Genomic DNA, 27,536 nt, shown 5'->3' on the forward strand with positions numbered 1-27,536 from the left:
CCCTGTGGAAACACCTCTCTCAGTGTGTTAGTGAGGACGCCTAAATAACTTGCTTGGAGTAGATGCCCGAATTTCAGATGGCTAAATTGACGGAGGTTAATCCTGCTCTTTATCGCCAGTCTAGATTTGTACATGTATAAATTGATGTACCAGGTATTGTTTTTTTTTTTTTCTTTTCTTTGTTTGCTACAGCCCTCCATTATCTGAAATCTCCTCACAGAGAATTTAGAGACTGGGATCAATTTGCTTTTTAATGTTCTTTTATCCTTGAGCTTAAACTTCTCACAGTTTATCAGACTTTCCAAAAGTCAAACAAGCTCTGCAGCTCTTTTCTGAATGCCTTTGCATCTGCCATTACAGTGTTTTCTGCCATGGGCACTAGTGAAGCTGATGTTTCCCTCCAGCATTCTCACCACTGCTAGTGAGATAACAACTCACTAATTAGCATCTCTTATAATTAGCATCTCCATCTTTATATACTCAATAATATAATTAGCTTGCTTAGCTATCACACAGCATAGGAAATACATGGTGTGTAGTTGCTTAATGTATTCCAGTATCTTAGATGGTTCCAGGATACTCTACCAGCAGTACCTACAACTGAACAGTCAGGCAGGTGATGTGCTTTTACCGTGTACCTTATCTCCGCTGTTTCTACTACATAATACAAAATGTGTGACCTCGGAGCTGTGAGGCAGGAGCGTTGCTGCCCAGGTAAGGTGTTCTAAATTTCAGACACCAAAGCAAAGAGCAGTATGCTCTGTCTTTAAGAGCCATATTATAGTTTGTCATATGGCTAATCTTTGTAACACTTTATGGAACTAAGGGAGTGACATGTAGAAACTGCATGGAGTGGCAGCAGTTTGTAAATCCTTTCATGACCCCTTTGTCTCCTCTCTGGCAGTCTCTTAGAACCTTGCCAAAGCACTAGATCATGTACTGCACTGCGCAAGCAAACCTACTCAGTGTGCTGCCATGGCATTTCCTCACATCATGTCAGGTGAGGAACAAAGCCCAGTTGGAGAAATCAGTGTTCGCTTATGTTTGTGTGTAGAGCACATTGCACTTGGACTGTTGGAGCCCTAATCTAAAGCCTTCTGCTCACCTCCACTATCCCAGGCTTACTGCCTCCCAGTTTTCAAGGAGGTCTGATCCCCTGGAAACTGCAGCCTGGGGGGAGAGGGCTGGGCCAGTTTCCTGCTCTTGTCAAATACTTCCAGCAGGGCCCTCTGCAACAGGTAAGCTTTTCTGCCTCATCTCTCAAACTGAAATAACAAAATGTACATAAGCACTATGAAGATAAATACATCTCAGACTATCAAGTATTTATTTACTTCTCTAACATATAGGAGCAGAATGTAACTCCAGCTATAGCCAGTAGTCATGAGAACTGACTTTAAGAAAGATAGGATAAATGCCAGACAGTTCCTTAGTTTTTCATTATTTTTGTTTTCTAAAGCTTTCCAGACCATGTTTGCACTAATCTAAATGGAATAAAGGAACTAAGAAAATGAGACAGAGATTTCCCATGCAACAAGCACTGGAAGATTGGGACTTAAAATGGGAAGATGTGGATTACTTTTGTCACTATCCTAATGCTGTGCAAGCCCTTTTTCTGTTACTTTACTTGTCTGTAACCCCTCCAAAACCTGCCCCATTTCTGCTAGCATCATCTTGTGGATATACTCAAGTTAAGTATTTGGAATAGTTGTTGGACTGCTTCAGGTATTTTCACTCTGAGTTCCTTTTACTTTATGTATTTCCAAGGAAAAGAGAAGAGTCAACCTGAGCGACAGCTGGCAAATGATGAACCAAATTTATTTTTGGTTTCAATAGCATCACAATTTGTTTGTATTCTTAAAACATTTACAAAAATTCATCCACATTTTTATCTTCTTTTAGTAGTGCAAGCAAACAGTGGGGCTCTTTTTAGCTGGAACACCATTCTTACTCTGAGCTTTGAGAGGCTTCACTGAATAGTAAAAAAGAAAAAGTCAACCCACAGCCCCCCATACAATTTTCTTCAAAATGTCTAAAAAATTAAATTAAGCAAGCATTTTTTGTAGATGGTATCAGTTATATTAGCTTCAGTCAGTGAGAGTTTTTTGGTGATCAGAAAGGGTGAATTCTGGCTGCTTTCCAATCAGAATTTCTTTAGAATATTTTAGGTGGAACTGTGATTGTGATGACCTGCTAGTATAATACTGATGAAAGGTACTGTGATCATCAGCTCCCAATGATGTATCACTTCCAAGAGCTGAGAAGTTGGGAATGCAATGGAAAATATCTTGCCGCCCTTGTCTGCATGACTGATTAAAATCTGTATCACTAATCATCCTAGAATATACTTAATGACTTTAACTAATTTACTATAATTTCTGATGAAACTCACTGCAACTACTTTTCCACATGCTGCTATGTGCTGGTAATGTTTTTCAACAGGAAGGAGGCAGGCTGTTCACTGTGTTTCAGCTCTCAGAGCAGCATCACTTTAATGACTGCAAAGAATTGCTCTAATGCAAATCCACCTCAGTGGTATGACTCACCACTATTATCACAGACAAAGCTCCCTTAACTATGAAGACTCCTTTGTGCATAAACTACTCAGCTATGTGCTAGAGCATCCATCCTTCAGGAAAACTGCAGGCAGACCTTGCACCATTTTAGATTTAAGCCCATCAATCACTGTTCTGCAAAGTGATTGCATGAACCTCTGAGCAAACACCTTTCCATCGCTGCTTTTAACATTTGCTGTAAATGGCCATGTCTCCACCACTATTCCATCTTTCAGGCTCTTTGGAGCGTAAGTACAGGTTACCAGCACTCACAAACAGCAGGAAACAGATTACCCTACCAGGATGTAAAGTGAGCTGGTCTATTTATTTCACACATAGCTACTTTTTACATAGGTTCCTGTAGTTTAAGCTGTGTGCCCACTTTCAACCAATTATTCCTGTGTTGCTGCTTTGTGTAGGCTATGTAATTGTGCTGACTAGCCTGTCTTCTCTGATGTTTAAAGTACTACGTCTCAGGCTTGCCTACTTGTTCTGTTTTGGGACCATGTCAACGCCTGCCATTGGACATTGCCATTAGTGGCATTTTTAATTGTTTGAGCTGCATTTGTCATCCTTCTGTTTAATGTCTTGAATTTGTGTTCACCTCCCTAGCATTTGTGATTTCCAAGAAACATTTTACAGTTGACTTCAAAGTCTTTTCAGTGGTTTTTTTTTTTTTCTTTCTTTCTTTTTTTTTTTTTTTTCAGTGAATAGATTTTCTTTACAATTATGGTTATAGATACCTGTGTACATATATTTATGACAATGTTGGTCATGTAACTTCTCCATAACATTTTCAGTTCTTGAAAATGGTTTCCTGATTGGTGTGTTCTCTCCTGACCTAATGGACAGTAAAATGACTCTAATGTTCCCCAAATTTCAATGCTTTTTGATCTATTTTGCTTTTGAGACTTAAACAACCATTTATCTGATACTTTCCTAATGATGAACAAACTGACTGTGTCTAATTGCTGGCCTTTTCTTAAACTGTGCAGTGAAAGATCATTATAAAACCAAGGTCATATAAACATGCTTTATCACTTTTCTGATGAAATGCCTAATTGCTTGCTGCATCATGATCTAATCGGGGAACAGTAACAATTAAAGTAATGATGTGGGAGATCTGTGAACTCAGCTGTCACTGCAAATAATTGTCTGACATTGTTACCATGTATGGTCATAGATTCAGCATCATCACATCAGCTTTTTATGATTATTGTTTGGAATTCTACAGTGTGCCATTATTTCATGCAGACATGTTAGCATACTTGAACAGATCTTCTGCAACTCTATAAAAGAATTATTACATACAGGTGCTGTTTAGTAATAATTCTGAGATATGAACTGGTCAGTACATGACCTTCAGCTGTACTACTTGCTTGTTCCTCATTGAGTTAGGAGGTAAGTTATCTGTTTCTTCATAACTAAAATATATGCTGGAGTTGGCTTTCCCAGACACTAACAGCAATGGGATTTTAATTCATAGGCTCTTATTTCCACTGGATTTTTGCTTTCTTCTTCTTCATTCTCACTTCTGTTAAAAACACATAGTGTACATATATAGTAATTTTGCAGGTTTTTAGTAGTTTTCTGGGGTGTAGCCTATTTAAGATTGATAATATTCTGTCCATCATTTCCTTCCCCCTCCCCCCTCCTTTAATTTTTCAAGATATATTTTCTTTCATTTCTGAAATCTGGTAAGTTATGCCAAATTTCCTACTCAGAAATCCTGCTGCAACTTTCTATGAATGCAGGAAGGCTTTCCTGTTTGGATCAGTAACGCCAGGTCCTTGCCACTTTCCCTTTCATCTCTTCTGCCACCTGCAAAGTCATTAGCTGAAGCTGTTGATTATCCCTCTCACTTTCTTGTCCATCTGCCTTATTTAGACTCTAGAAAACTAAAAGCAATTAATTGCATTTTATTAGCAATAAGTTTTGCTCTCTGCCAGTCAAAGTTTAACTCAGCTGAGGTTGCATAATTCAATACAAGTATGGGAGCAACTCTCTCCTTCTTGCATTTCCCAGATACAGCTGCTCTTAACAATATGTCAAATGCAGCTAAGCTGATTTTCAGCTACATTTGTATTTACAGATCTAAATCAAGGGTGACTCTGAGCACCTGAACTGGATTTTTGAATGCAGATATGAAGTTCAAATCACCCAGCCTGGACACCTTTGAAGTGTGAAACGGACAGACTGAGGCATGAATATATATATGTGAGTACTTTTCCTTGAAGCTCAGAAGTTGTACTCAGCTTATTTGAAAAGTGCTTGGGGATGCTTTAAAGTTTCTCTGTGATACTTCAGAATCTATGCAAGAAGCTTCAGAATAACCTTGTCATTTTATTTCTCAGTGCATATATAAAATGTATGAAAAGTGTATGTGCTGTTGCGCATCTGACTCCAAGGTGAAGGTAAGGGGTAGGCGAAAGAACTATCCAAATAGCTCTAACCGTCTTTAAAATTAAGTGGCGTTTGCTGCGAGAGAAATGATGGGTTTTGTTGATAAAACTTGCGATGTCATACTCATTCCTGTATATGACACTATAGTGTTGTTACATTACACAGTAAAATTGCAGTCTTAACTGATTTCTTCTAATTTCACATGAATTAAATGCTATCTGCTACTTCAGCAGTGCTACACTCCCGATCTGTTATTATCTAGATAAGCTAAGGATCTGGCTGCAAGAAAATCTACTCAAAATATAAGAGAAAATTTAAATATGGAAGTTGTTCAGAATTGGTTTCCAGTATTTTGACTAGCTTTCATTTCTCAGCACGAAGAGTTCATTTATCAATAACTTTCAGCTTTCCATTTAACTACTCACTTTTCTACTAATTGATGTTTTCTGACAATTCATTACCACATTTAAGATAGTTAAATCACTTTAACTGTACAGTTCATTTAAAGGAAAGACTTTCATAAAGTTGATGAATATGACAGTCCCAGGTTGATGGACAGGCTGAGAAATAACTACATAGGGAATATCGATCATCTCATATCCAATGAATCTGCAGTTTACATGAATGTGAAGAAATAAATGTTGCATTATTGGGTCTATTACAGAACAAAAGGAAAAAGAGAATAGGCATGAAATGAACCACATATGTTATTTATGTATCAACAGAAGAAGCAGTGCCTATCAACATTTAGAAGGTTTGCTGGGATTCAGACTGAAGTGGGCAGAAGCTTTGCATATTGTCTTCACATCAGTAGTGAATTTCTAAAAACAACAAAGAAAGCACTTATTTATGTATCTTGAATTGTTTAAATTAAAATTGTGAAATTCAAAATTAAACCTTTCCATTTATTTCCATAATTATAGTGTACTGGCAAGTAAACAAAAATTGGAGCATTAAGGAATTTGAGGTGCTTGCTTCCAAGTCTCCCATCCGTTTTGCTGGTCTCCTGCCCCGACATCACGTAAGAGTCCAGGCAGGAAAAGGGATACACAGTGCAAAGCCAGTTTCATGATCTGGCTCTTCCAGGAGCAGAAAGCGATTTCCCTAGTTTTGTTTTAGTTTTTAAGCTTCTTATGTTTTTACAGTTATGTTGGTCCTAGCCTTCAACTGGATTTAGCTCCATTCACCAAAACTCTTTGGGCCCAGCTATCCAGCCAGTTTGAAACCCAATGAAGCGTACACCAGTCCAAGCCAAGAGCCAGTTTCTTGAGGAGAATGTTAAGGGAAACGGTGTCCAAAGCCTTACTAAAGTCAAGGTAGACTACATCCACAGCCTTTCCCTCATCCACTAAGCACGTCACTTTGTCATAGAAGGAGATCAGGTTCATCAAGCAGGACCTGCCTTTCATAAACCCATGCTGACTGGGCCTGATCGCCTGGTTGCCCTGCAAGTGCCACATGATGACACTCAAGATAATCTGCTCCATGAGCTTCCCTGGCACTGAGGTCAAACTAACAGGCCTATAGTTTCCCGGGTCTACCTTCCAGCCCTTCTTGTAGATGGACATCACATTTGCTAGCCGCCACAGCATTTAAACTAGAACAAGAAAGAAAATGATGAAATATTAAGCACTTACATCGTTTTTTTAATCCAGGAAGATCCCAAACTACTTTACAAATCATAGGTTAATCCTGACTTTGTTCTTGGGATGCTTTCTTACACTTTCAGTCCTCTGCAATAGGAGACTGCAATAGAGTGCTGCTTTGATTCTTGATATACAAGAATCACTTCCCCATTACCACAATGTACCGTCTTCTAGATTTTTTTTTTCTAACTGTATTATGATAAATGTAGTACAGGAAGCTAGTAACTGACAACTTTTGTTATCATGAAAACTTGTGAACTTTTTTGCAAAATGTTTTAAACAGTATTTAAGTTTTTATGCCCTGGGATATATTCATATCTCACAGGATTAAAAAATCTATTTTCTATTTTCCTGTTTTTTTTGAATTGAAAGAAAGCCCATCTGTAATCTGGAGCTGCTCTTATGGCATGACACCACCCATATATATGTAAGCGTGTTTGTGAGATGCTAAAGAAAAACACACATTTTCTCTGTGACTGGAAAAGCAGGGATAGGTTTAAGACACTTCAAAAATGTGAACACAAACTGAAAAGTTGATTTTATAACTGGAGTCTTGCTGTTACCAAAGCAGTTCAAGAGGCTTCCATTATTGCATTATCTGCAATAATGGAAGTTCAAGTATAAAATGGAAAACAACAAAATGCGAATAATTGAGCAATCTTAAAGACAGTGGTGAAAATGATAAATCCTTTAACTCCACTGCACTTCTTCACTAACAGCATGATTGAATTTTGAGAAGACGCTACTAAGGTCATTCATCAAATATAGACTGCAGCAGAAACAGACTCTAAATGAAAGTTAAACTTAATTTATATATATACATGTATATTGCAAAATTACCATATTTTCCATGTATATAACCTGCAGATTATCTAATGGAGAAATAAATAGCCAGGGAACCTACTCTTACTCCCTACTGTCTTAGCACTTGCTGTAGTACACAAGTCTATTTTTCTGAAAGACCTCTTTACTCAAAAGCCTCTTCCACATGCTAATCACCTTGCCTACGATCACCACTGCCTACTGCGTTTTTGAGACACCTGTGCTGGGTCTGGCTGGGATGGAATTAATTTCCCCCACAGCAGCCCATATACAAGTGCAGTGTTCTGCACCTGTAGGTAGAACAGCATTGGTATCAAACCACAAACAACCCTGATATTGCACCAGTGTTTTGTCTATTGCTGTGCTGTGCTGTGCCCTACAGCACCAAGACTCCCTCCAGCCCCCAAAGCCAGCAGGCTGGGGATGGGCAAGGGGTGGGGAGGGGACATACCAGGGCAGCTGACCTAAACCAACCAAAGGGATATGCCATACCAAGTGGTGCCACACAGCAATAAAAGCTGGGGAAGGGGAAGGAGAGGGGGTGCTCTTGTTATGAAGATGTCTCTCCTCCCAAACAACCACTACATGTATAGAGGCCCTGCTTCCTGGGACATAGCCGAATGTTGCTTGTTGATAGGAAGTTTTTTTTTTTTCTTCTCTGTGCTTCCGTGTGGCTTTTTTTCCCCCTCTTTCTTTTCCCTTTAATTAAATTACCCTTATCTCAATCCATAAGCCTTTTATTTTTTTTCTGTCCCACATGTTTTTTTCTTCCTTTCTTCTCCTGAGAAGGGGGAGTGAGAGGGCAGTTGTGGTGGAGCTCAGCTGCCCAGCAGCATAAAGCCACCACAACATCTATGCACTTAGTTGAAAGGTTGTAAGTTTCAAAAGTAGCAGGTTATAAACTTCAAAATATGGCATTTCCTGTAGTATCTTATGTGCCAAAATACAAGGGGTAAACATGGATTTGCTAAGGAGACATCTACTTATTTCTTTCATTGAGCAATGAAAGGAATTAAGAAAAAAAAATAATATTATGGGAGCTGTTGGGAACATAGGCACACAGTGCGGTGGGGAAGTGGTGAAAGTTACAACGGCGATTTATCAATGCTCATCTCCTGCAAACACAGGAAAAGGAGCATGCTCACCTGATCCTAACATACAATCCCCACTTAATGTTTCAAAAAGAAGCACAGAAAAAGAACAGCAAAAGTCAGGAATGGAAATTGATTAAGAATCCTTCAAAAATTACTGGAGAGTTTCCTTTGATTTGTAATAGTATGGCAGAACAAGCCATATAGCCATGCCTAATATTTTAAATATATAAACACAAATATAAAATAAAGGTATCACATTTTTGTATACACACATAAGTATGAAGCTAAACCACCAATACTGTATTACAAATGTTGGTTTTAAGCTGTACGGCAATTCCAACTAAAGACTGGGAATTCCATGTGCAAAAAGCTGCAGGGACTGGAAGAAGGAAAAAAGAAGGGAAGAGGAAGAAGAGGAAAAGAAGAATGCTTATAACTAAGTACAAGCAACTATCTACCTTATGGAGCGTTATTGGGACTCTTCCATTTGGACACCATCTGCTGTAATATAATGGTCCTTTAAGTCTGAGCTGCACTGAATATATTCAGTCAGTACTGACTGCTACACCAAATGAGTTCCTCTCTCACTGATCCTTTTCCTTGGTCATACTATCATTACCTTTTCTATCACAAAAAAACTTTTTTGCTCTAGATTTTCTGTTAAAACTAAAGAGCAAGTTATGAAATAAAAGGACTACTGCTAATATCCTTTTTTACAAAAGAGTGCTATCCAAAGGTTTCAGATCAAGACCAACACTGTCTTTATATGCTCTATAGCTTCAGGAACTGCTGTCATCTTTTTCACCCTGCTCATTCTTGGATCACTTAATTTTGCCAAATCTCGGTGTCTAGCCCTCTGGAACACTTCTAAATTGCACTGGTGACTTTTCACCCTTTCCCTTCAGGACAAGTCTAGAAAACTCTTCTTACCATGAAAAAAATCACCTGCCTCTTTTGACGCCTCATTCAGAATATTGGTTTATTTGTCTGTCTTCCTTTGATTCTGTTTTCCTTGGTAAAAAACAGGCAAAAATCATTCAATGACATTTTGTCCCATGGTTATTAGTCCTCAATTTCTTCTATTTATGTTCTTGCTACTCCTGAATCTGTCTCCCATTAGGCATGTTTTTTTTTTCTTTTGTTTTGTTTTGGTTGCATTTAACTTTACAGTAGCCTACTTGTGTCATTCTGTCAATTGAGATTCAGGTATGCTTTTTCAGCTATGCATATAAAAAACTAACCTGGTTTTCATATTGCTTCTGTGACTCATGCCACAAATGGTGTGTATTGGTGACTTCTCACATTGAAGTTATTGCACTGTTGATATTTATACAGTCTTTTAAAACCAGACCAACAGACACGTAGATACACACAGCAAATTGTCTTTGGTACCAAATGAAAATTAACTTTATGATGGTTGATGCAGAAACAAAGATTTGTAATTTATTTGTACCATAGAGCAGAATCACAGAATGGCTTGAGTTGAAAGGGACCTTTAGAACCACTTAATTACAACCTCCCTGCCATGGGCAGGGACACCTCCCACCAGACTAGGTTGCCCAAAGCCCCATCCAACCTTGCCTTCAACACCTCCATCCACAGATTCTCTGGGAAGTCTCTGCCGGTGCCTTGCCATTCTCTGAGTGGAGAATTTCTTCCTTAAACTAAATGTCCTGGTTTCAGGTAGGATAGAGTTATTTTTCCTGCTGGTAGCTGGCATGGTGCTGTGTTTTAGATTTAGGATGAGAATAATGTTGATAACACACTGATGCTTTAATTGTTGCAGAGCAGTGCTTACACTAAGCCAAGGACTTCAGCTTCTCACACTGTCCTGCCAGCGGGCAGGCTGGGAGTACAGCGGGAGCTGGGAGGGGACAGACCCAGGAGAGCTGACCCAAACCGGCCAAAGGGGTATTCCATACCATCTGGTATCATGCTGAACAATATATAGGGATGGCTAGCTGGGGTGGGGGGACCAGCTGCTTGGGAATATGCTGGGCATCGGTCAGTGGGTGGTGAGCAATTGCACTGTGCATCACTTCTTTGTACTCATTATTAGTAGTATTACTATTATCACTATTATTATTATTTTCCTTTATTTTCTGTCCTAATAAACTGTCTCTATCTCAACCCACAGGCTTCATTTTCCTGATTCTGTCCCCCATCCCAGAGAGGGAGTGGGGAGGGTGAGCGAATGGCTGTGTGGTGCTTAGCTGCCAGCTGGGTTAAACCACAACATTAAACCTCCCGTCTTTTAGTGTAAAACCAATACCCCTTGTCCTATCAGTACATGCCCTTGTAAATAGTCTGTCTTATAAGCTCCCTTTAAGGGGGCAAGAACCTTCTTTTCTCCAGGCTGAACATCCCCAACTCTCTCAGCCTTCTTCATAGGAGTGGTGATCTAGTCCTCTGGTGATCCTTGTTGCCCTCCTCTGGACCTCCTCTAATGGGTCTATGTCCTTCTTGTGCTGGGGGCCACAAAGCTGGATGCAGTATTTCTAGATGGGACCTCATGAAGGCAGAGTAGAAGGGCAGAATCACCTCCCTTCACCTGCTGGCCACTCCTCTGCTGTTGCAGCCCAGGATACAGTTGGCCTTCAGGACTACAAGTGCACATTGCCAGCTTATGTCCAGTGTTTCATCCAACAGTACCCCCAGGTCTCTCTCCATAGGGCTGCTCTCAATTAATTCATCCCTCAGTCTGTACTTAGGGATTGTTCCAACCCAGATGCAGCACCTTCCAATTGGCCTTGATGAACTTCATGAGGTTCATGTGTGCTCACTTCTCAAGTCTATCCAGGTCCTAGATGGCATCCCTTACCCATATAGTGCCAACTGCACCACTCAGCTTGGTGTCATCTGCGAATGTGCTAAGAGTGTGCTCAGTTCCATTGTCTATGTCATTTACGAAGATGTCAAACACTACCAGTCCCAAGATGGACTCCTGAGGGACACCAGTCGTCACTGGCATCCACCTGGACAAAGAGACCTTCACCACCACTCTTTGGGTGTGGCTATCCACCCAATTCTTATCCACTGAACTGTCCACCCTTCAAATCACTTCTCTTCAATTTAGAGACAAGGATGTTGTCTAAGTGTAGTAAAACTCTTTACCACTGAAAAATGGCAGCACCTATTTCTCTGAGACAACAACATTAAAAGATAATTTAAAATACCCCAGAATAAGAAATCACTCCTAAGCAGTAATTATGTAAGACAATTCACAATATAAAGAACTATCTGCTAGGTTCTCAAATGGTGTAACTCAGCCTGAATTTGTAGAAACTTCCAAATGGAGATGATTGGTTAAACTACAAAACAAGAGAGTCAAAAAATACATCACAGAATGGCTTAACATACTTACCAGGCAGATGTACTCTGAAAAGATACCAGAGGTGGGCTTAAAGCATCTCCTTTTAAAGTATGTACTGTCTGTGACGTTTGAGGCTGTGTCTGTACTTGGCTTGGATCCTGAGCAGGGTTAATCCATTGGCTCTGTCCTTGTGTCATCCACTTTCCCTGGATTCCCCACCGTGCCAGGTAAAGTTTGCAAATATCATAGTTCATTGAAGAGTAATATAAAAGGTCCAGTACCAGCAATATCACCACAAAAAAGCCATAGATCCACACCCCTAACAGTGCACTGTAGTTGCTGTGAAAATAACAAAGGCAAAACAAAAAAGTAATGTAATATGTATAGTGGTCATTATAGTAAAGGTTCTTTGTTCCACTAATTATGTAAAAATAATATACAGATGAATGATACCAAAATTTTGTTTTAACGAATGTCGTAAAATATTATCTATTATTTTAATCTGTCTAAATACTGCTGTATGCATGATATGGGAGGCTTTTAAAAATGAAGGCCCCCACCCTGCAAACATTTTTATTTCTCTCTCATCTGTGTACATATATATAAACATGGTATGTGATTAACTTTGATGCTTTAAGTGAGCCCATTGATAAACAAATGTTTGATGGGTCTTATTCTATGTTTTATTCTGCAAATTCTCTCTCAGAGAGCCACCCTTCTTGAAGCAACAGGGCATTTATATGAGTGAGGATTAACAATATGAAAATATGCTGTAATCATTGAACCTAAGGGTGCTTCTACTATTGAAACATTCACTGCTGACAAGCATTATAAACCCCTTGTCTTAAAAGCTGTTTAACATGTTTGGATTTGCTCTGAATTTTATGACTAATAATTGCTGGTTGCAGAAGAGACTTTCAAGAGCAACTGCTAAAGATCCATTAGTTAGCTCATGCTCAGTTTAGGAAGGAAGAATATGGACAAAACTGTATTATATAATGCATTCAATAAGAAAGAAAATGCGTACTATGTTTGTACATTCATGTTGGTGTAGCTATAAGGTACATATGGGTAAAGGCAGTGAAAATTATCAGCTGCCAGCATGGTGCATAGAGCTTTGTAGCTAAGACAGGTGAGTAAAGTTACTAGAGGGTAAAGAAAAGAAGAAAAGGTATAAGGGATCAACAGTACAGAGATCAAAAAGTACGCTAAAGCTACTGATGCAATATTCTTAAAAGAAAAAAAAAAAGATTACTAGTTATAAACGTAGTTTGAATTGGAAATTCTGTGAGTGGGGAAGAGGAGACCAGAACAGAGATGCGAAGAAACAAGTAAGAATGAAATTGTTACGTGTGCAGAGAAAGAAGGTCGATCTAGACCTAAGAGCTTACGTGGAAATAATGTGTAGTAGAGACTATAAAAACAAGAGCAAGCAGAAGGGATACTAATAAAAAGTATCATTAGGAAGACAATCTTGGGGGAAAATGACATCTAAGCATATCAACAGGCAGCCCCCATCTATTTGAACCTGAATACAACTGAACACATGTTCAACACTGCTCTTTCACAGACTTTGAGGGAACTGTTTTATCAGAACATTGATGAAAACTAAAGTGCTCCAAGAGGAAAAAAGCCTGAGAACACACATTATAGATATAAGCCAGAAAGATATATTGACGATTTCAAAATATGTTCCAAACCTTTTAAAACCTAAAACTTTTCAAGTCTCTGCTTCGAACTTTTATTTCCATTTAAACTTTTATACAGATCTTCCATTTTATAAATATAATCAGCATTTGAAGCAAGAGATCAGATAAGAAAACAGAATTTTAATTTGTGTTGCTGCCTGTCAGCAATTAATGAAACTGATTTTCCTCTCCAGTGAATGATTCTTCCACTACACTGATATAAAATGCTTAGATTAAATGTGGTTCCATAGCAAACAACTGTGAGTAATGAGAGCTGTTAATGGGCCCTTTCTGTCTCACTTTATGATCATTCATTCTAGCCTAGGATTTTCAAACTTTTCAGTAAGTTTCTAGGAGGATTAGAAGTAGACAAAATGTAGTGATTCTGAAAACTCTTAATTCAAGAGTCTTTGCCTCTGCTAAAGACCTGTACCTGCATGCCTAAATTCAAACAACAGTGGGTAGGCTTTTGACATGCATTGAAATCCTTTCAGTCCAAAGCACTTGGAACTGTAAGTGGGTTTGGTTAAGCTAGGCTTCTCAATAGTGGTACTCTTCATTTTCAGTGGGTTTACTCCTACTGGAGTAAAATTCTCTATCTTCTGCTAATATAAATAAAAGTGAAAGCCAGAGAAGTCAGGAAGAAATCTGCTGTGACAAATCCTGTTCCTATTCATTACTAATACCAATGCATGTTAGGAATAGGTGTGCTGTATTTGATCCATAGTAAATATTGGAAAAAATGTTATTTTTTGTTTTGGCAGCAATTTGAGAGGCAGAAACATTTCTTTCAGTTACCTCAGAAGAATTCTTTTGTATTTTAGGCATCTACTTTTACCCAACAAACATTGGCTAGTGAAAATTTAAGCTATTTTGAGAGTTCCAATTTAAATCTGTTCCTTCTAAATAACATCTGTTTCTCACAAGTACAAAAATGAAAGACTTCTTTATTGAAAATAACAGACAGTGGCACTACAGCACTGTCAAAGGTGCCTTGTGAAAAATCACAAGCAAAATTAATAAGTAGTATGTTTTGTATACAAAGGGAAATGCCATACTTTGATATATTTTGTTTCTCAAAGTATTAACATGGTAGAAAGTACTAATTTTGCTGATACTTACTAATCACATTAAAAATTAAAACTTCCCTACAAATTATGAAGATGCCTTAATTAGAAAATAAACAACCTTTCTTCTGTATCACTGAATAAAAGTAGGGCCAGAGACACAGCAAAGAACTGGGAATCAAAGCACCTAGACATGCTCTCATCTCTTGTTAGACATTGGAACAGGCTGCCTAGGGAAGTGGTGGAGTCACCATCCCTGGAAGTCTTTAAAAGACGTTTAGATGTAGAGCTTAGGGATATGGTTTAGTGGGGACTGTTAGCATTAGGTCAGAGGTTGGACTCGATGATCTTGAGGTCTCTTCCAACCTAGAAATTCTGTGATTCTGTGATTTCATTGAACTGAATAATTTAACAGTAAAAATTTCATCTTACAGACGAATTTTTCTGTACATCTGTGCAGAAGTTTCATTTCAATTAAAAAATGAAGTGTGAGTGGATTCCAAATCTGTCGGGATTCAAATTACTGGGGTTTGCTCCTTTGCTCGGACAATCAAATATAGTAAGATTTTTTTGGTGTGGTTGTGTATCCTCCTCCCCTTCCCCAGCTGAAAAGTTTGGTTGGCCTTGCCTCCCAGTTCTCTTGCCCTCTCAGTCAGTCACTTTGGAGCTTCTCTTTAGGTTCAACACAACGCTTTGCAATGTAACACTGAAAACTACTTCCACAGCCATGTTGCCCAGTCCTCTGCTGTTGCATGACCAACAATACAAAAGCAAAATCTGGAGTAGAGTTGCATGATAATTTTTTTCTAGCTTAGTGAGAGAGGATAATTCATAGGTATGTCAGAAAAGCTTAGTGGCTCATTATTTCAAGATACTTCAGCTTTTACAAAAATACAATGTATGTATGGTAGACACTTGATACAGAGCCTACTTGTGTAAACATCAAGATTTGCTCTGACTTTAGGAAGCCTTGAATTGGGCTCTTGGAGAAAAATAAATACATTTTCTACCCATCTCATCCTATTCCATATATAGAATCCTACTCAGATTTCTCTGACACCTCTACAGACAAATGAAAATGGATAGATTATTTTATTATTATTTTTACCTATATGACTCCTTCCATCTAATTCATTGACTTTTTGATAGAGATGACAAGCTGGTTAGGACTAAGCTTTGTTTTGGAAGAGTTTGCTAGTTTTTTATATGCTGTATATGAACAGAAAATAATTCATTTGGGAATTCAGGCTTAAAAAAAAAAAAAACCACAAAACAAAACACAAAGAAACAACAACAAGTCAAAACAATTGTGAGTAGCATTCTTACAGCTGCAGTTTAAATGTGGGCAGATGGCCATGGAAACTGCTTCTTTCCCTATTCTCAAATGGGGCTGTTACTATGTAGTAATACATAGTTAAAATGTAGTAATACATTTTAAGTGTTGCCCCAAGCAAATATGAGCTTACATCCTTGGAAATGCATTGGTACTTCTATCACTGAGGAAACCTTTATATTTTTTACATGTACACTTTAATTAGAATTTTTCTCTGTTTTATTTTTATTAAAAAAGAAAATACCTAAAGATCTTTGTCCCATCTTACATTTTCCTGTAGAATCCACTACTGTAGCACCTAAGAAGTCTTCCCAACTAAATTATATCTTTTTGGAACAATTGGTATTGGAATTGAAAAAAAAAATATACATTTATTTATTTAGCTTTGCTTTCTTGTAAAGATGATTTTCTGGGCGATACTTAAGCAAACATAGGCTCTGCAGGGGACATGCTGTATACGGAGAAAGATCGTCCTTACATTGGTTTTGGTGCAATGTTGTAATGTGATGTGCAAAAGACAGTCAACCCTGGAAAACTTAGCGATAGCTCAGTGATATGGTTTAGTGGAGGACTTGTTAGTGTTAGGTCAGACATTGGACTAGGTGATCTTGGAGGTCTCTTCCAACCTAAATGATTCTGTGATTCTGTGAAAACAGGAATGAGAGATAAGGAAAAACATGGATGTATTACAGACTGCCATAATGTATCAGATTAAGGATCAGATTAAGGATCCCTGCTAATACCCATCGTATCTGCTGATACCCATCAGAACTTGCATAATAGAAAAACAGAGAGAATATGAATACAAGATTTAAGTAAATACTATTTTTAAGACCGATTAAGTAATTTATTAGATAGTTTTATGGAAAAATACTTTCGATGGCAGAACTTTTTTTTTAGTCTGTTAGACATCATTGGTATTTCTGTATTTAATACTAAATGAATTGTTCACATTCAAAAATATTATAAACTGATTAGTTTGCATGATTGCAAAGATATAATAGCCCAGTATTCTGCAGTTACCAAAACAGGGGAATCTTTAGTTATGGTAATGGAAATAATGTAAATAAATCTGGCTACAGTTACACTGTATGACTGTAGAAGACGAATGTGTTTTTTCATCTGCACTGTGACAAAGAAGTTACCTGTGACTTCATTTTTTTTCCCCCATCAACTGTATGTTAAAACAAGAGGTATGTCTTGATGATCACAAGACTGGCTATGGAGAAAAATAAATCAAATAATGATATCGAATCACTCTTCCCTTACAACTATATACATTTTTTCAGTTCATTGCTATTCCCATATCCTAAATTATTCTCCCCAGCCACAGTGCAACCACAGCCACAGTTCCACTAGAAGCTTTTTTCAGTGGTGTGTGAAATTAGATCTAAATAAATAGCTGACTTTCTAACAGTAAAGTGAATCCTAGATGTATTAGAATCCAGATGAAGTTAAATTATTTTACATGTTAAATAAAGTCAGAGTGTATTAAGATGCTCATTACAATGGTCTTAATGTAGGCATCTAGGCTTCACATTTTTCGGCCCCTCCACAGCATGTTAACATTATTAGGAAGTCTTCTACCAATCTCAGTGAGCTCAGGATGATGATCTCTCTCTCCCTCTCACTACACTGGAGGAGTTTTAAATAGAAAGTTAGCTTCCCTTCATTTTCCTGGCCCTGATGGAATTATCAGAGGTAATATTTCAGGAACTTACACAAGGGGAATACTGGTTCCACTCTGGCACTTCTCTAAATTACATCTCCAAAAGCTTTTTATTGTATTTAACATGTTTTCACCTATCTTCACAAAAGATCAGCATGTAGCTAACGTCCACAGGAAATTCTGGACTGAAGACATATGTGGAAATAAATCTGAAGGTGGCTCACAACAATGACTTTTGACAATAAAGACATATACATAGGTAGTTTTCTCTTTCACTTGAGATGACTTACAAAAAATGATAGCTTGATTATAACTAAAATAACACACACATTAGGCTCTAAGTACTTAAATTAAAATTAGATACTGTAATCCATAGAATACCAAATAGCCTTCTTTCCCATTGATGAACTGCTCACACACAATAGCCCTATAATATGAACAGCTCTACTTGTTTACTTTTGTGGGTGCAGGTGCATGTCTGTACATGTACACAAGTGAGTAGGCACACAAACAGAGAAGGCAGGTAGCAGAGAAAGGTAGTACATGCCAGGGGATATTTTGCAGTCCTAACTCTTTTATACTACACATGATACAGGTTTCTTTATACTACGTGATTGCCACTAACACCTGTGAAATTAGAGTATGCGATTTTTACATCTATACAAGATTCAAACTTTGCTAGGCAGAACTGTATGAGAGGTGGTTGTTAAGGAAGACAACAGTTTGCTGACACTGAGCTGGCTGCTGCTGGCTGCACTTGTACACAGTGAGCTGAAGAGCCAACATCAGTATTCCAGCACCATAATCTCCTAGCAGACTTGCACCTTGTTTCATATGAATGAAACACACTGACCAAGTTTGGATCCACAGAAGAAAACACTGAAATCCCTGTAGTAATCAAAAAATCAATAGACTGGAATTCCAGTTGTTTTTAATCCACCCCTTTCTTGCCCTGGGGGGGCTGGATACAAGAATAAACTGACAGGGGAAGGCAGAAAGATCAGAACTTGACCCTGGGGTTTTACAGGGAATTCCATCAGCTGGAATTTGCCCTCTGAATCAAAAGAAATAACAGTGGATTAGTGTGGCCTGAATATCAAATAAGAAATAGGATACAGATCACAAGTGAATATTTAGCCATTATAAATAGGTAATCAGTAACAAACATCTGCTTGCTACATATTAGTTCCTTAGGACAAAAATCGGTGATACTTAACTTGGAGGATAGGTCTCAAAACAACATGGAAGTATCTCAGGTAACAGGCAGGAAGACCACATGGTGTTGGCATATAAGCAAATACTTTTCTGCATTTAGTTTTGAGTTTTTGTTTTTTTTTTTTTTTTTTTTTTTTTCTTTTACTGATATTCCTTTAAATACAGTTTGGATAAGACTGAGGTTGGGGAGAGACACTTCATTTGTAACTTTTATATGTAACTCTCTATTTCTTACATTTAAATGCAACTTTTACATACATACTGTCCTAGCAATGTTTATGGGAAGTGTCAAAACAACAATAGCAAAGCTAAATATCCTTTTCTTTTAGGCGTTCTGTAAGCAAGTTTCTGTGTGTATGTAATTATTCTAATTGCTTCCATCATTAAGTACACCTCAGACTATGTTACTAGACCATGAACAGTTTAGTGAAGAGCACTTTAAAAACTCATGTACTCATACTTACTTATGCATATATCCATCTGCATTCCCTGTTAAGTTCATCTGCATAACAGTCTGAAATTCTGTCTCATTGCAGCAGTATTTAAATACTGTGTTGTTATGGTGACAGCAAAAGATGTAAGATTTATTGTCAGAAAGACGGGGGCAGTGAAAACCGAAGTGGTAGCGACCTTTGTAGTCTGTATATGGCTCGCAGACCCGAAAATGTGCAGACAATACTGTAAAACAAAGAAAAATATTGGCTTTGTAAGTTACTTGTGTTTTATGTATGCAATAAACTGTAATTTTTCATTGGTTAAGCTTAAATATTTTTATTTGATTTCTGAAAAATGTTAACATTTCAGAACTTTCAATTTCGTAACATTTAATACTAAAACATTTAGCATGGTTTTTGACTGTTATTATTGCTGTGGTTCTGATTATTATTTCTTTTAAGTGATGAGAAGAAATACCCTTCATGCAAGAAACCCAAAATTATTCAGGGAAACATTTTCATACTGCACACACTAACTATACAGATAACCACAAAGACTTAACAATGTTCATGTTTGATTTTCCTGTGATGACTTCATAAAAACAAAAAGCCTATATAAAAACTGCAATAAAAGTTTGATGACACTTGATTTACAGTCACAGTTACTGACAAAAAATTGCTTTTCCACTGTAAAGGTAATTCTTTGATAAGGATTATTTTGCCATAAAAAGTAAGTACAAAACAGTATAACAGATCTGAACAACTCTGAATTTGCAATGATATAGAACTAATAGAAATATTGCTACTCCTGGAAGTTCTTACAGGTCTTCTTTATTAAATTTTCATGTGAAGTGTTTATTACATCTCTGAGAACATTTTTTTCTGAAGAATGTCACAATGATTTCACCATCATTTTCCCTGAAAATAAATAAACAAATAAATAGAAATGCTCTCCCATACATATCCTTGGAATGCAGATTCAAGGCTGCTTGCTGCGTGGTGCCTGGCACAGCACAGTTACATCTTTGTGGTAAGATTGCTGGAGACCTAATGGTTATAAACAGCTCTGAACTAGAAGCTTTGCAAGCATCTCAGTTTGCCAGAGCTAATCAAGCATGCAGAGGAGCAGCACAGCAATCCCTTCCAGCATGGGCCTTAACCACATGCACGTGACTTCCTGTTCATCTGTAAAGGCTTGCAGAAGAAAAGCCCATGGCCAATATTTGGCTCCACACACTGCCAATATTTTAACTGATTTATAGTTTTTTTGTTGTGGTAGGCCCTGTGGCATATGAATCACCCTCTGTAAGTTCCTCTCTCTACTTGCCTCTATCTCTATGGATTGTAGACCCTGCAGAAGCTATCCTCCTTTCTCATACCTCAGCTTCATTCCTAAAATTAGTTGAGATGAACCTAAGCTCTAATATAAGGTAAGCACAGTATATATATATATGCTTTGTCTTCTTTGCATTTCCCATTCAGGTATTTACAGACATTAAAATTCCCAACTGAGCCTTCAGTTCTCTGTACTAAACAACCCCAGCTTTCGCATCCTTTCCTCATGTAAGAGAGGCTCCAGTCATTTCATCTTAATGATCTTTTGTTGGATTCTTTCCAGCATGTCTAATTCTCTTCTACCAGGGAGGCCAGAGCTGGACACAGTGTGGTCTCACCAGTGCTGAGGAAAGGGGAAGGATCTCCTCCCTTGACCCACTGGCAATACTTTACCTAATGCCAGATACCATTACCTTCTTTGTGGCAAATGCACACTGCTGGCTCACATCCAACTTGGTATCTACCAGGACACCCAGGTCCTTTTCTGCCAAGATGCTCTCCAGCTGGGCAGCCCCAGCATGTACATGTACATGGGGTTGTCCCTCCTTAGGGACAAGACTTTGCAAACTGTATGAGGTTCCTGTCAGCCCATTTCTCCAGCCTGTCCAGGTCCCTCTGGATGGCAGCAACATGATCTCTGGCCTATCAGCCACTCCTTCCACATCTATATTATCAATGAACTTGGTAAGGGTGCACTCTGTTCCATCATTATATTAGTTTTATCTATTTATTTATTTATTTGAAAACATGAGACGTGGCAGGAAAGAAATTCATAAACCAAACAGAGCTTTTAGCTAATTATTTGTTTCCTAAAAAGAATGGGAGCTTGATACAGTTCCTTAAATATAGGACTCCAGTGCCAGCTAAGATTTCCCTAGCCTGTCTCCAGCTTTCAGTGGAGGAGGTAGATGTCTCTCATAGGTCCAGTGCACACATGGATGACTTAGGGCAGGCCAAATGGTATTAAATGCACATGGTTAAGCATTTGTAAAGGGCCCTAGGTGTTTGGTACCAGCTTGCAAGGGTGCATTACATGCACATTGCATATATACATTGCGTATAGTAATATTAGTCATTATTCCTAGTAAAAAAAAAAAAAAAAAAAAAGAAAGGAAGTTGACCCATTTCTAGTAGTCATACAAAGTGGCATGTCAAGGTAATGCCTGACTAGTGTTTTACTGTAAGTCTCTTCAAAATCAGGTTCTAATCATTATTATTGTGCCTAATAAATTTGAGTGAAGTGGTAGCCTTCGTAACGTAGCATTACACTTCAGTAGTGACCTTTACTCACAGCATTTTTATTTTCAGTATTGAACAGGACAGCACCTATCTAATCCTTCTCTGATAAATGGCTAGCTTCAGATGCTTCAAAGGAAGATACATGTGCCTTATTTAAAAAGCTATGCAAAAAAAATGTAGTAAGACACATACACTTATCTCATTATACCTGCTTTTCACTTGTATATTTTATTTATAGATATCTAAATTGTAATATATATATATAATAAAAAATGCAGGTATAATTATTTTTGGTATAATGCCTTTTAAGGCTTAAGATATATTAACTTATTTCTCTTTTAAAAATGTTGTATTGTTACAACTAATTACATGTTAGTAATTTTTGAAGTGTTTAGTATAGATTGTTGTTTCAAGTTTTGGACATTTTAAAGAAAAATGCCAGAACTGGCTTTGAAAATAAAAGGATATTAAAAATACCATTTTTCATATGTTTTATGTTGTTAGAATTGAAACTTGTTCTTTATGTTTCACAAGCAATTGAATACTTCCATGCTTCTGAAATTATTCAGTGCTGTGACAGAAACTGAATAGTGACAATGCATTAGAAGACTATAGAACTTTGAGAGGCTTAAATTACTCCTCACTGAAAAGTAGTTTATTTATCCACATATGTGAAATATTCCCTGATCCCTAGAGAGGTTTTTAGTACATTTTAAAAGGAAAATTAAACCCAAACTTCTTTGGGGATCAAAACCTGGGGAAGGGTGACTATAGAAAGGGAGGAGAATGGAAAATAACATCAAGTCAGATCATGAGTTATGCCTCTAATAAAATGTATTCCAAAACAAACCCCTAATAGTAAAATGTGTATCAACGATTAAAATAAATAGACAAGAAAAAGCATAAAGTTATGTATTAATTCAGTCACTGTGTTAAACCCAGTATGTAGCTAATCACCACAAAGCCACTCAGTCACTCCTTCCCCCAGGGAAATGCTGGAGAGGATCTGAAGGGCAAAGCAAAACAACTTGTAGTTCAAGATAAAGGAAGTTTAATAAGTGAAGAAGGAAGAAAAAAATAGGTGACGTGAAAGCAATCACTAACCACTAGCAGACTGATGCCTAAGCAGTCCCCAGGCAATGGTAATTTTCAAAAAATCTCTCGTCCCAGTTTTATGGCTGGGCACAACATTATCTGCTCTGGAGTATCACTTTGGTCACTTGGGTTCAGGGGCATCAGCCATGTGCCCCTGCAGCCTCCTTGCTGGTGAGAGGGACGGGAGCAGTGAGAATCAGAGAAGGCCTTGATGGCGCCCAGAAACAGCTATGACACTGGTGTGTTACTGATGCTATTTGGTCACCAGTCTTTAGCAGGTCATCACGGGGCTGTTGTGAAGAAAATTAATCCCATGCCAGCCAAATCCAGTACACAGTGAAAAACCTTTATCAATTTATTACGATCTGTGTAATTTCAGTTGCTGTCTTTATTGGATCTCCGATTTCCTGAGAAAACAAAGTACAATGTTTTACAAAGTATTCTTCTGGAAAATACATGTAACTTAAATCCTGAGCAAGAAAGAGCCTTAACTCTGCTGAAATTAGGATAAAACTGGGACAACTGAAAGGTTTTAAGCTGTCTGTTGCAAAGATTGCAGCTGTTACTGAAGTGGAATTGCTTGTGCAAATTCTCGTCCTATTTCTGAAATGTATTATTGAACAGGTTAGTGATATAGATGCTCTTATCTCTGTTCCTACTAATTTATGGATAATGGTCATGCTTCAAACGACTGATTTGAGCTCATCTTAAAATGTATCTACCATAAAAAGTAAACAACCAGTGTACATCAAGTTACTACTTCACTACTTGTTAACAGTTAATCTGTGTAATGTTGATTAATTTTTTAATTTAGCTACCAGATTTGTAAAGTATCAGGTTTTGAGAATGGTTGATCTTTATAAGCTTTCTGTATGAATCTATACAAATATTCATATATATATATATATATTATTTAGCACAATGACAATCATTTGAAAGCCTCGGACAATTTTGATATACAGACGTTAATTTTTTACTTGAAAGGATAATTACTGTAATGTGCAAATAATCCCTCACCTTTTGCTTTGCTGCCATCCCTGATTTTATAAATGTGTTTCAATCTATTACATGAGTTTAAGCATCAACATTCCTGCAAAATAAATCTAGGAGTTAAAGTAGCCTGAAAGAATATTCTTATGGTATGACTGCATGCCAGTCCTCCCTTTATTACGCAGTCCCTATCAGGTTAGTACAATTAATGTGTCCACAAATCCTAAAATTGTGTGCATTGTGATCTTGATAACATTGAAAAAACATTAGTCTGAAGTTTCGGTATTCCCAATTTGATTTTATACTCCCTTCCTCCCTGCACAAAGCCGCAGCCTGCCTACTCCAAACTAAACCCTTCCTTTTCAGAGTTATTTCTCCTTGCTCTGAGAGCTTTTTGCCCACATTGGGCAACTGCATCTCCTTCCTAGCCACATAGCTAAAGCTGCCAAACTTTATCCTCATTCTGAGTCACCACCTTAATACCTAACCTAAGTTTGTTCCACTGCCATTGCTTCTCTCCTTTTCTGACAAAAAGACTGGGTGCTGAGAACAGCTCGTCTGAGAGCTTGCCTGTCACTTGTGCCTATATTTTCCTTCCATTGACAGTTACATTTCCAATTCTTAACTGCAGTTTTCAGCCATGCAGAGAACTTCAGTATTAAGATTGCACAACTTAGTATATCAGACTTGGAAGTAAAGAATGATCTTACAGACGGAAGTTTGTAAATCTAGGGAACTTCAAAGGGCTTTTGCATTTAGATTTTGATTTCAGCTCAGTTTAAGAATGATGTACATAACATTCCAGTGAGAGTAGTAGCCTATTTTTCCTGTCATTGTCACTGCATGAAGCCAATAGTTGTCCTTTGTGGAAGCTGATCTATTATGGACAAAAATGTACATTCAATAAATAATAAATTTCATCTATGCCCTGTAAAATGCCAGTTAGCAACAGCCTAAGTGCACTCCTACAGATGTCAGTAGCAAAACTCCACAAGAAGTAAAGTTAGGCTGGTACCAAAGGCTTATGATGATTCCAAATGAAGCCTGTACTCTACTTGCTAATAATCAGTGTTAGGTAATAAAATACTAATAACCAAGAAGCAAAAAGATAAGGTACATTTACAAATACAATAGTTTATGATGTTAGTAGATAAATTACATAAGAAGTAAAAGCTATTCACAATTAGTTTCAAATAAAACGTTTTACTTCAGAGGCAGTACATTTCTTTTCCTAAAAGAAAAACATGTCAAAACCCTGGCTTTATGTTTGGGTTTGAGGGAGTAAGTGTACATACATCAGTGGCTGACTGGTACTATTTGCACTCTTAATGTGATTCCCAGTCAGCTGGAACACAGCCATTTATATAATATTGAGGAAAATGATTGGAGAAGTGGGATTTGAGGAGGTCCCAGTAGAAGTTCCCTAAAATGAGTGGTAAAAGTATGGAAACATAATAAAAAGCAGCAGAAGAGACTGGAGCACCTGGAACAGTTTTGTGATGTTTGATCAGTGGTATACAATCACTGAAGTCTTCTTGAATAACTGGCTTCCTTTATATATCAGCGAAATAGCTTTCTGAAATGACTTTAAACTGGAAAATGACTAAGAGGTTGCTATAACCCCCTATGCCTGACTCTAGCACATAGGAATAGGTTACTTAAATAACTAGAGATGCAGTGCCATCCATAGGGATATCAGTGAGAGGACTTTGCAGGAAATGGCTAGAGAATAAACTCTCATTAGTAAGAATCAGCTTGAACACTTGCAAACAAGCATTGAGACTGTAGGAAAGAAAATGCATGATTCAACTTATTGATGAGGACATTACACTGGATATTATAGGCATTACACAGATACAGTACTGTAACAACTCTTACTGGAGCACAAAGATACTTTAAGATATATAATACCCGGTGAAGTTTTAAGTATGGTGATTATGGATGTGTACTACAAGGGAGTATGAATCAATTATGATGAAAATCTCCTTTTGAATTAAAAAGCAGTTCAAGAATGGAGGGTAAAAGAGGTTGTATGTACTCAGAGTTTGAAATACCTAGAATCAAATATATTTGGACTGTAAATATCCTTCTCCCCCCTTCCCCCTCTTTTTTGTAAATCATCCTTCACTACAAAAAGCTTTAATGCTATAGATAACTCCTGAAGAACAAATACAACTAGTAATCGTAGCACTCTAATTCTCAGTCTAACAGTTGACAGATTTCTGCACAAAACATCTCTGTGTGCTAGTAGCAAACACCTAGGGCAGATCTAACAAACACCTAGAGAAAAAAACACATGCATACTCCCTGGAACAGTCAATTCTTCAGATTCAGAAAAATAACACAATACTTGCATACTGCAATGCCATGCACTTTTATTTAAGAATGTATGTATTTAAAATAAATAACATCATATCTAATTTACACTGATCTCAAAAATAGCTTACATTCCATATTCGATGCTTCACATGCTCATATAGTTTTGTGTACACTTATAAAAATCTGTAACCCAACTTACTCTTTTTCTAAGAAATGGTCGTTTAGCAAAATGGTTGGATATTATGCTGGTGCAGAGCTTGCTTTTTTTCTTTTAGATGAGCTGAAAAACTAGCATATCTAAATAGTAGTTTTGTTTCTTTTAAATTTTCAGTCCAGTCTGCTTTACCATGTCTGTGCCCACCACCTTTGATTTCTTGAACTAAATTTTCAGTTACATTTCAAATTTCAGCTTTAGTTATTAAATGCAAAGATGGCTTTATGCTATTCAATTAACAATTCATTTGATCTTTTTTTTTTTTGTAGGAATTCAGTATTAAACTGAAATTAATTTTTCCCTTTGACATATATCAGAGAAAGAAAAATTCAAGGTTCAAAGGTTACCTGCTGACAAGAGCAATGAAAGCAGAACCATTAGCACATTCAAGGACTGTTGGCCACAACTTGTCATCGTTGGCTTTCATTGGTCCATTACAGAATCACCTGTTTGACAAGATGCAACAATATGGTTAAATGTCTGTTTCATCTAATTTTCATTTGTTCAAACATGTGCTTCCCCACAAAGCTTTGGTTAACTGAGATTGTTTCATACAATAAGAAAAAAAAAATCATATGTCTTTCTGGACCGGGTTTTAGAAGAGAAATAAATTATTGTTACTATGATTCCTTTCTCATTTCACCCTGAATGTATACAGCTATTTATATACTTTTCATTAACCCAGAGTAAAGATAAATTTAATTTAAATTAATTCTTTATTGGATATTCACACTTCCCTTGTAATCTAAGTTCAGCACGATTGTGCTTATTTTATTGTTTCATGAATGGGCTGTTGTATTTTGCATATAAGAACTAGAAGGATATAAACAGTATAAAAGTAAATTGTCTGCTTTGAAAGTCGATCTGTTTTACCCCATTAGAGGGTGCAGTCATTCAGAAAGTGGGTTAAGCAACTAAGATGGTTGGAAACATTTCAAAAAATGTCTTTTCATTAAAATCAAAGCATTTCATGGGATTATTCTTATTTCTTGTTTTCCTGGAAATGAGAGCGAGATGTGATGCAATTTGGCTGGCAGTTGTTCATAAAAAGGCTCTCCTAGTCCTTTTGTAAAACAGCCCCACAACTGGTGGAATCCACACATCT

At 37.4% G+C, this 27,536-nt stretch overlaps 1 protein-coding gene across 11 annotated transcripts in view; it reads right to left on the minus strand.

Annotated features, from left to right (window-relative positions):
• SHISAL1 (shisa like 1) overlaps positions 1 to 27,536 on the minus strand; it is a 79,293-nt gene that overhangs the window by 19,802 nt on the left and 31,955 nt on the right. For 8 of the 11 annotated variants that reach the window (XR_011089208.1, XM_068657295.1, XM_068657264.1 and 5 more), the window contains 3 exons: positions 26,779 to 26,877; positions 19,270 to 19,483; positions 11,885 to 12,172 (listed from right to left, as the gene is read on the minus strand). Coding sequence is in view for 10 of the 11 variants with exons in the window: in XM_068657295.1 (XP_068513396.1) it covers positions 11,885 to 12,172; positions 19,270 to 19,483; positions 26,779 to 26,845 (569 nt within the window). In the remaining variant the exon portion in view is untranslated. Of the gene's footprint in view, positions 1 to 1,786; positions 5,780 to 5,842; positions 6,556 to 7,068; positions 11,662 to 11,884; positions 12,173 to 19,269; positions 19,484 to 26,778; positions 26,878 to 27,536 lie in introns of those variants that run through there. The other 3 variants (XM_068657305.1, XM_068657285.1, XM_068657315.1) reach the window with 3 other exon arrangements.

The sequence above is a fragment of the Anas acuta genome, chromosome 1, assembly GCF_963932015.1.
Source record: "Anas acuta chromosome 1, bAnaAcu1.1, whole genome shotgun sequence".
Taxonomy (NCBI): domain Eukaryota; kingdom Metazoa; phylum Chordata; class Aves; order Anseriformes; family Anatidae; genus Anas; species Anas acuta.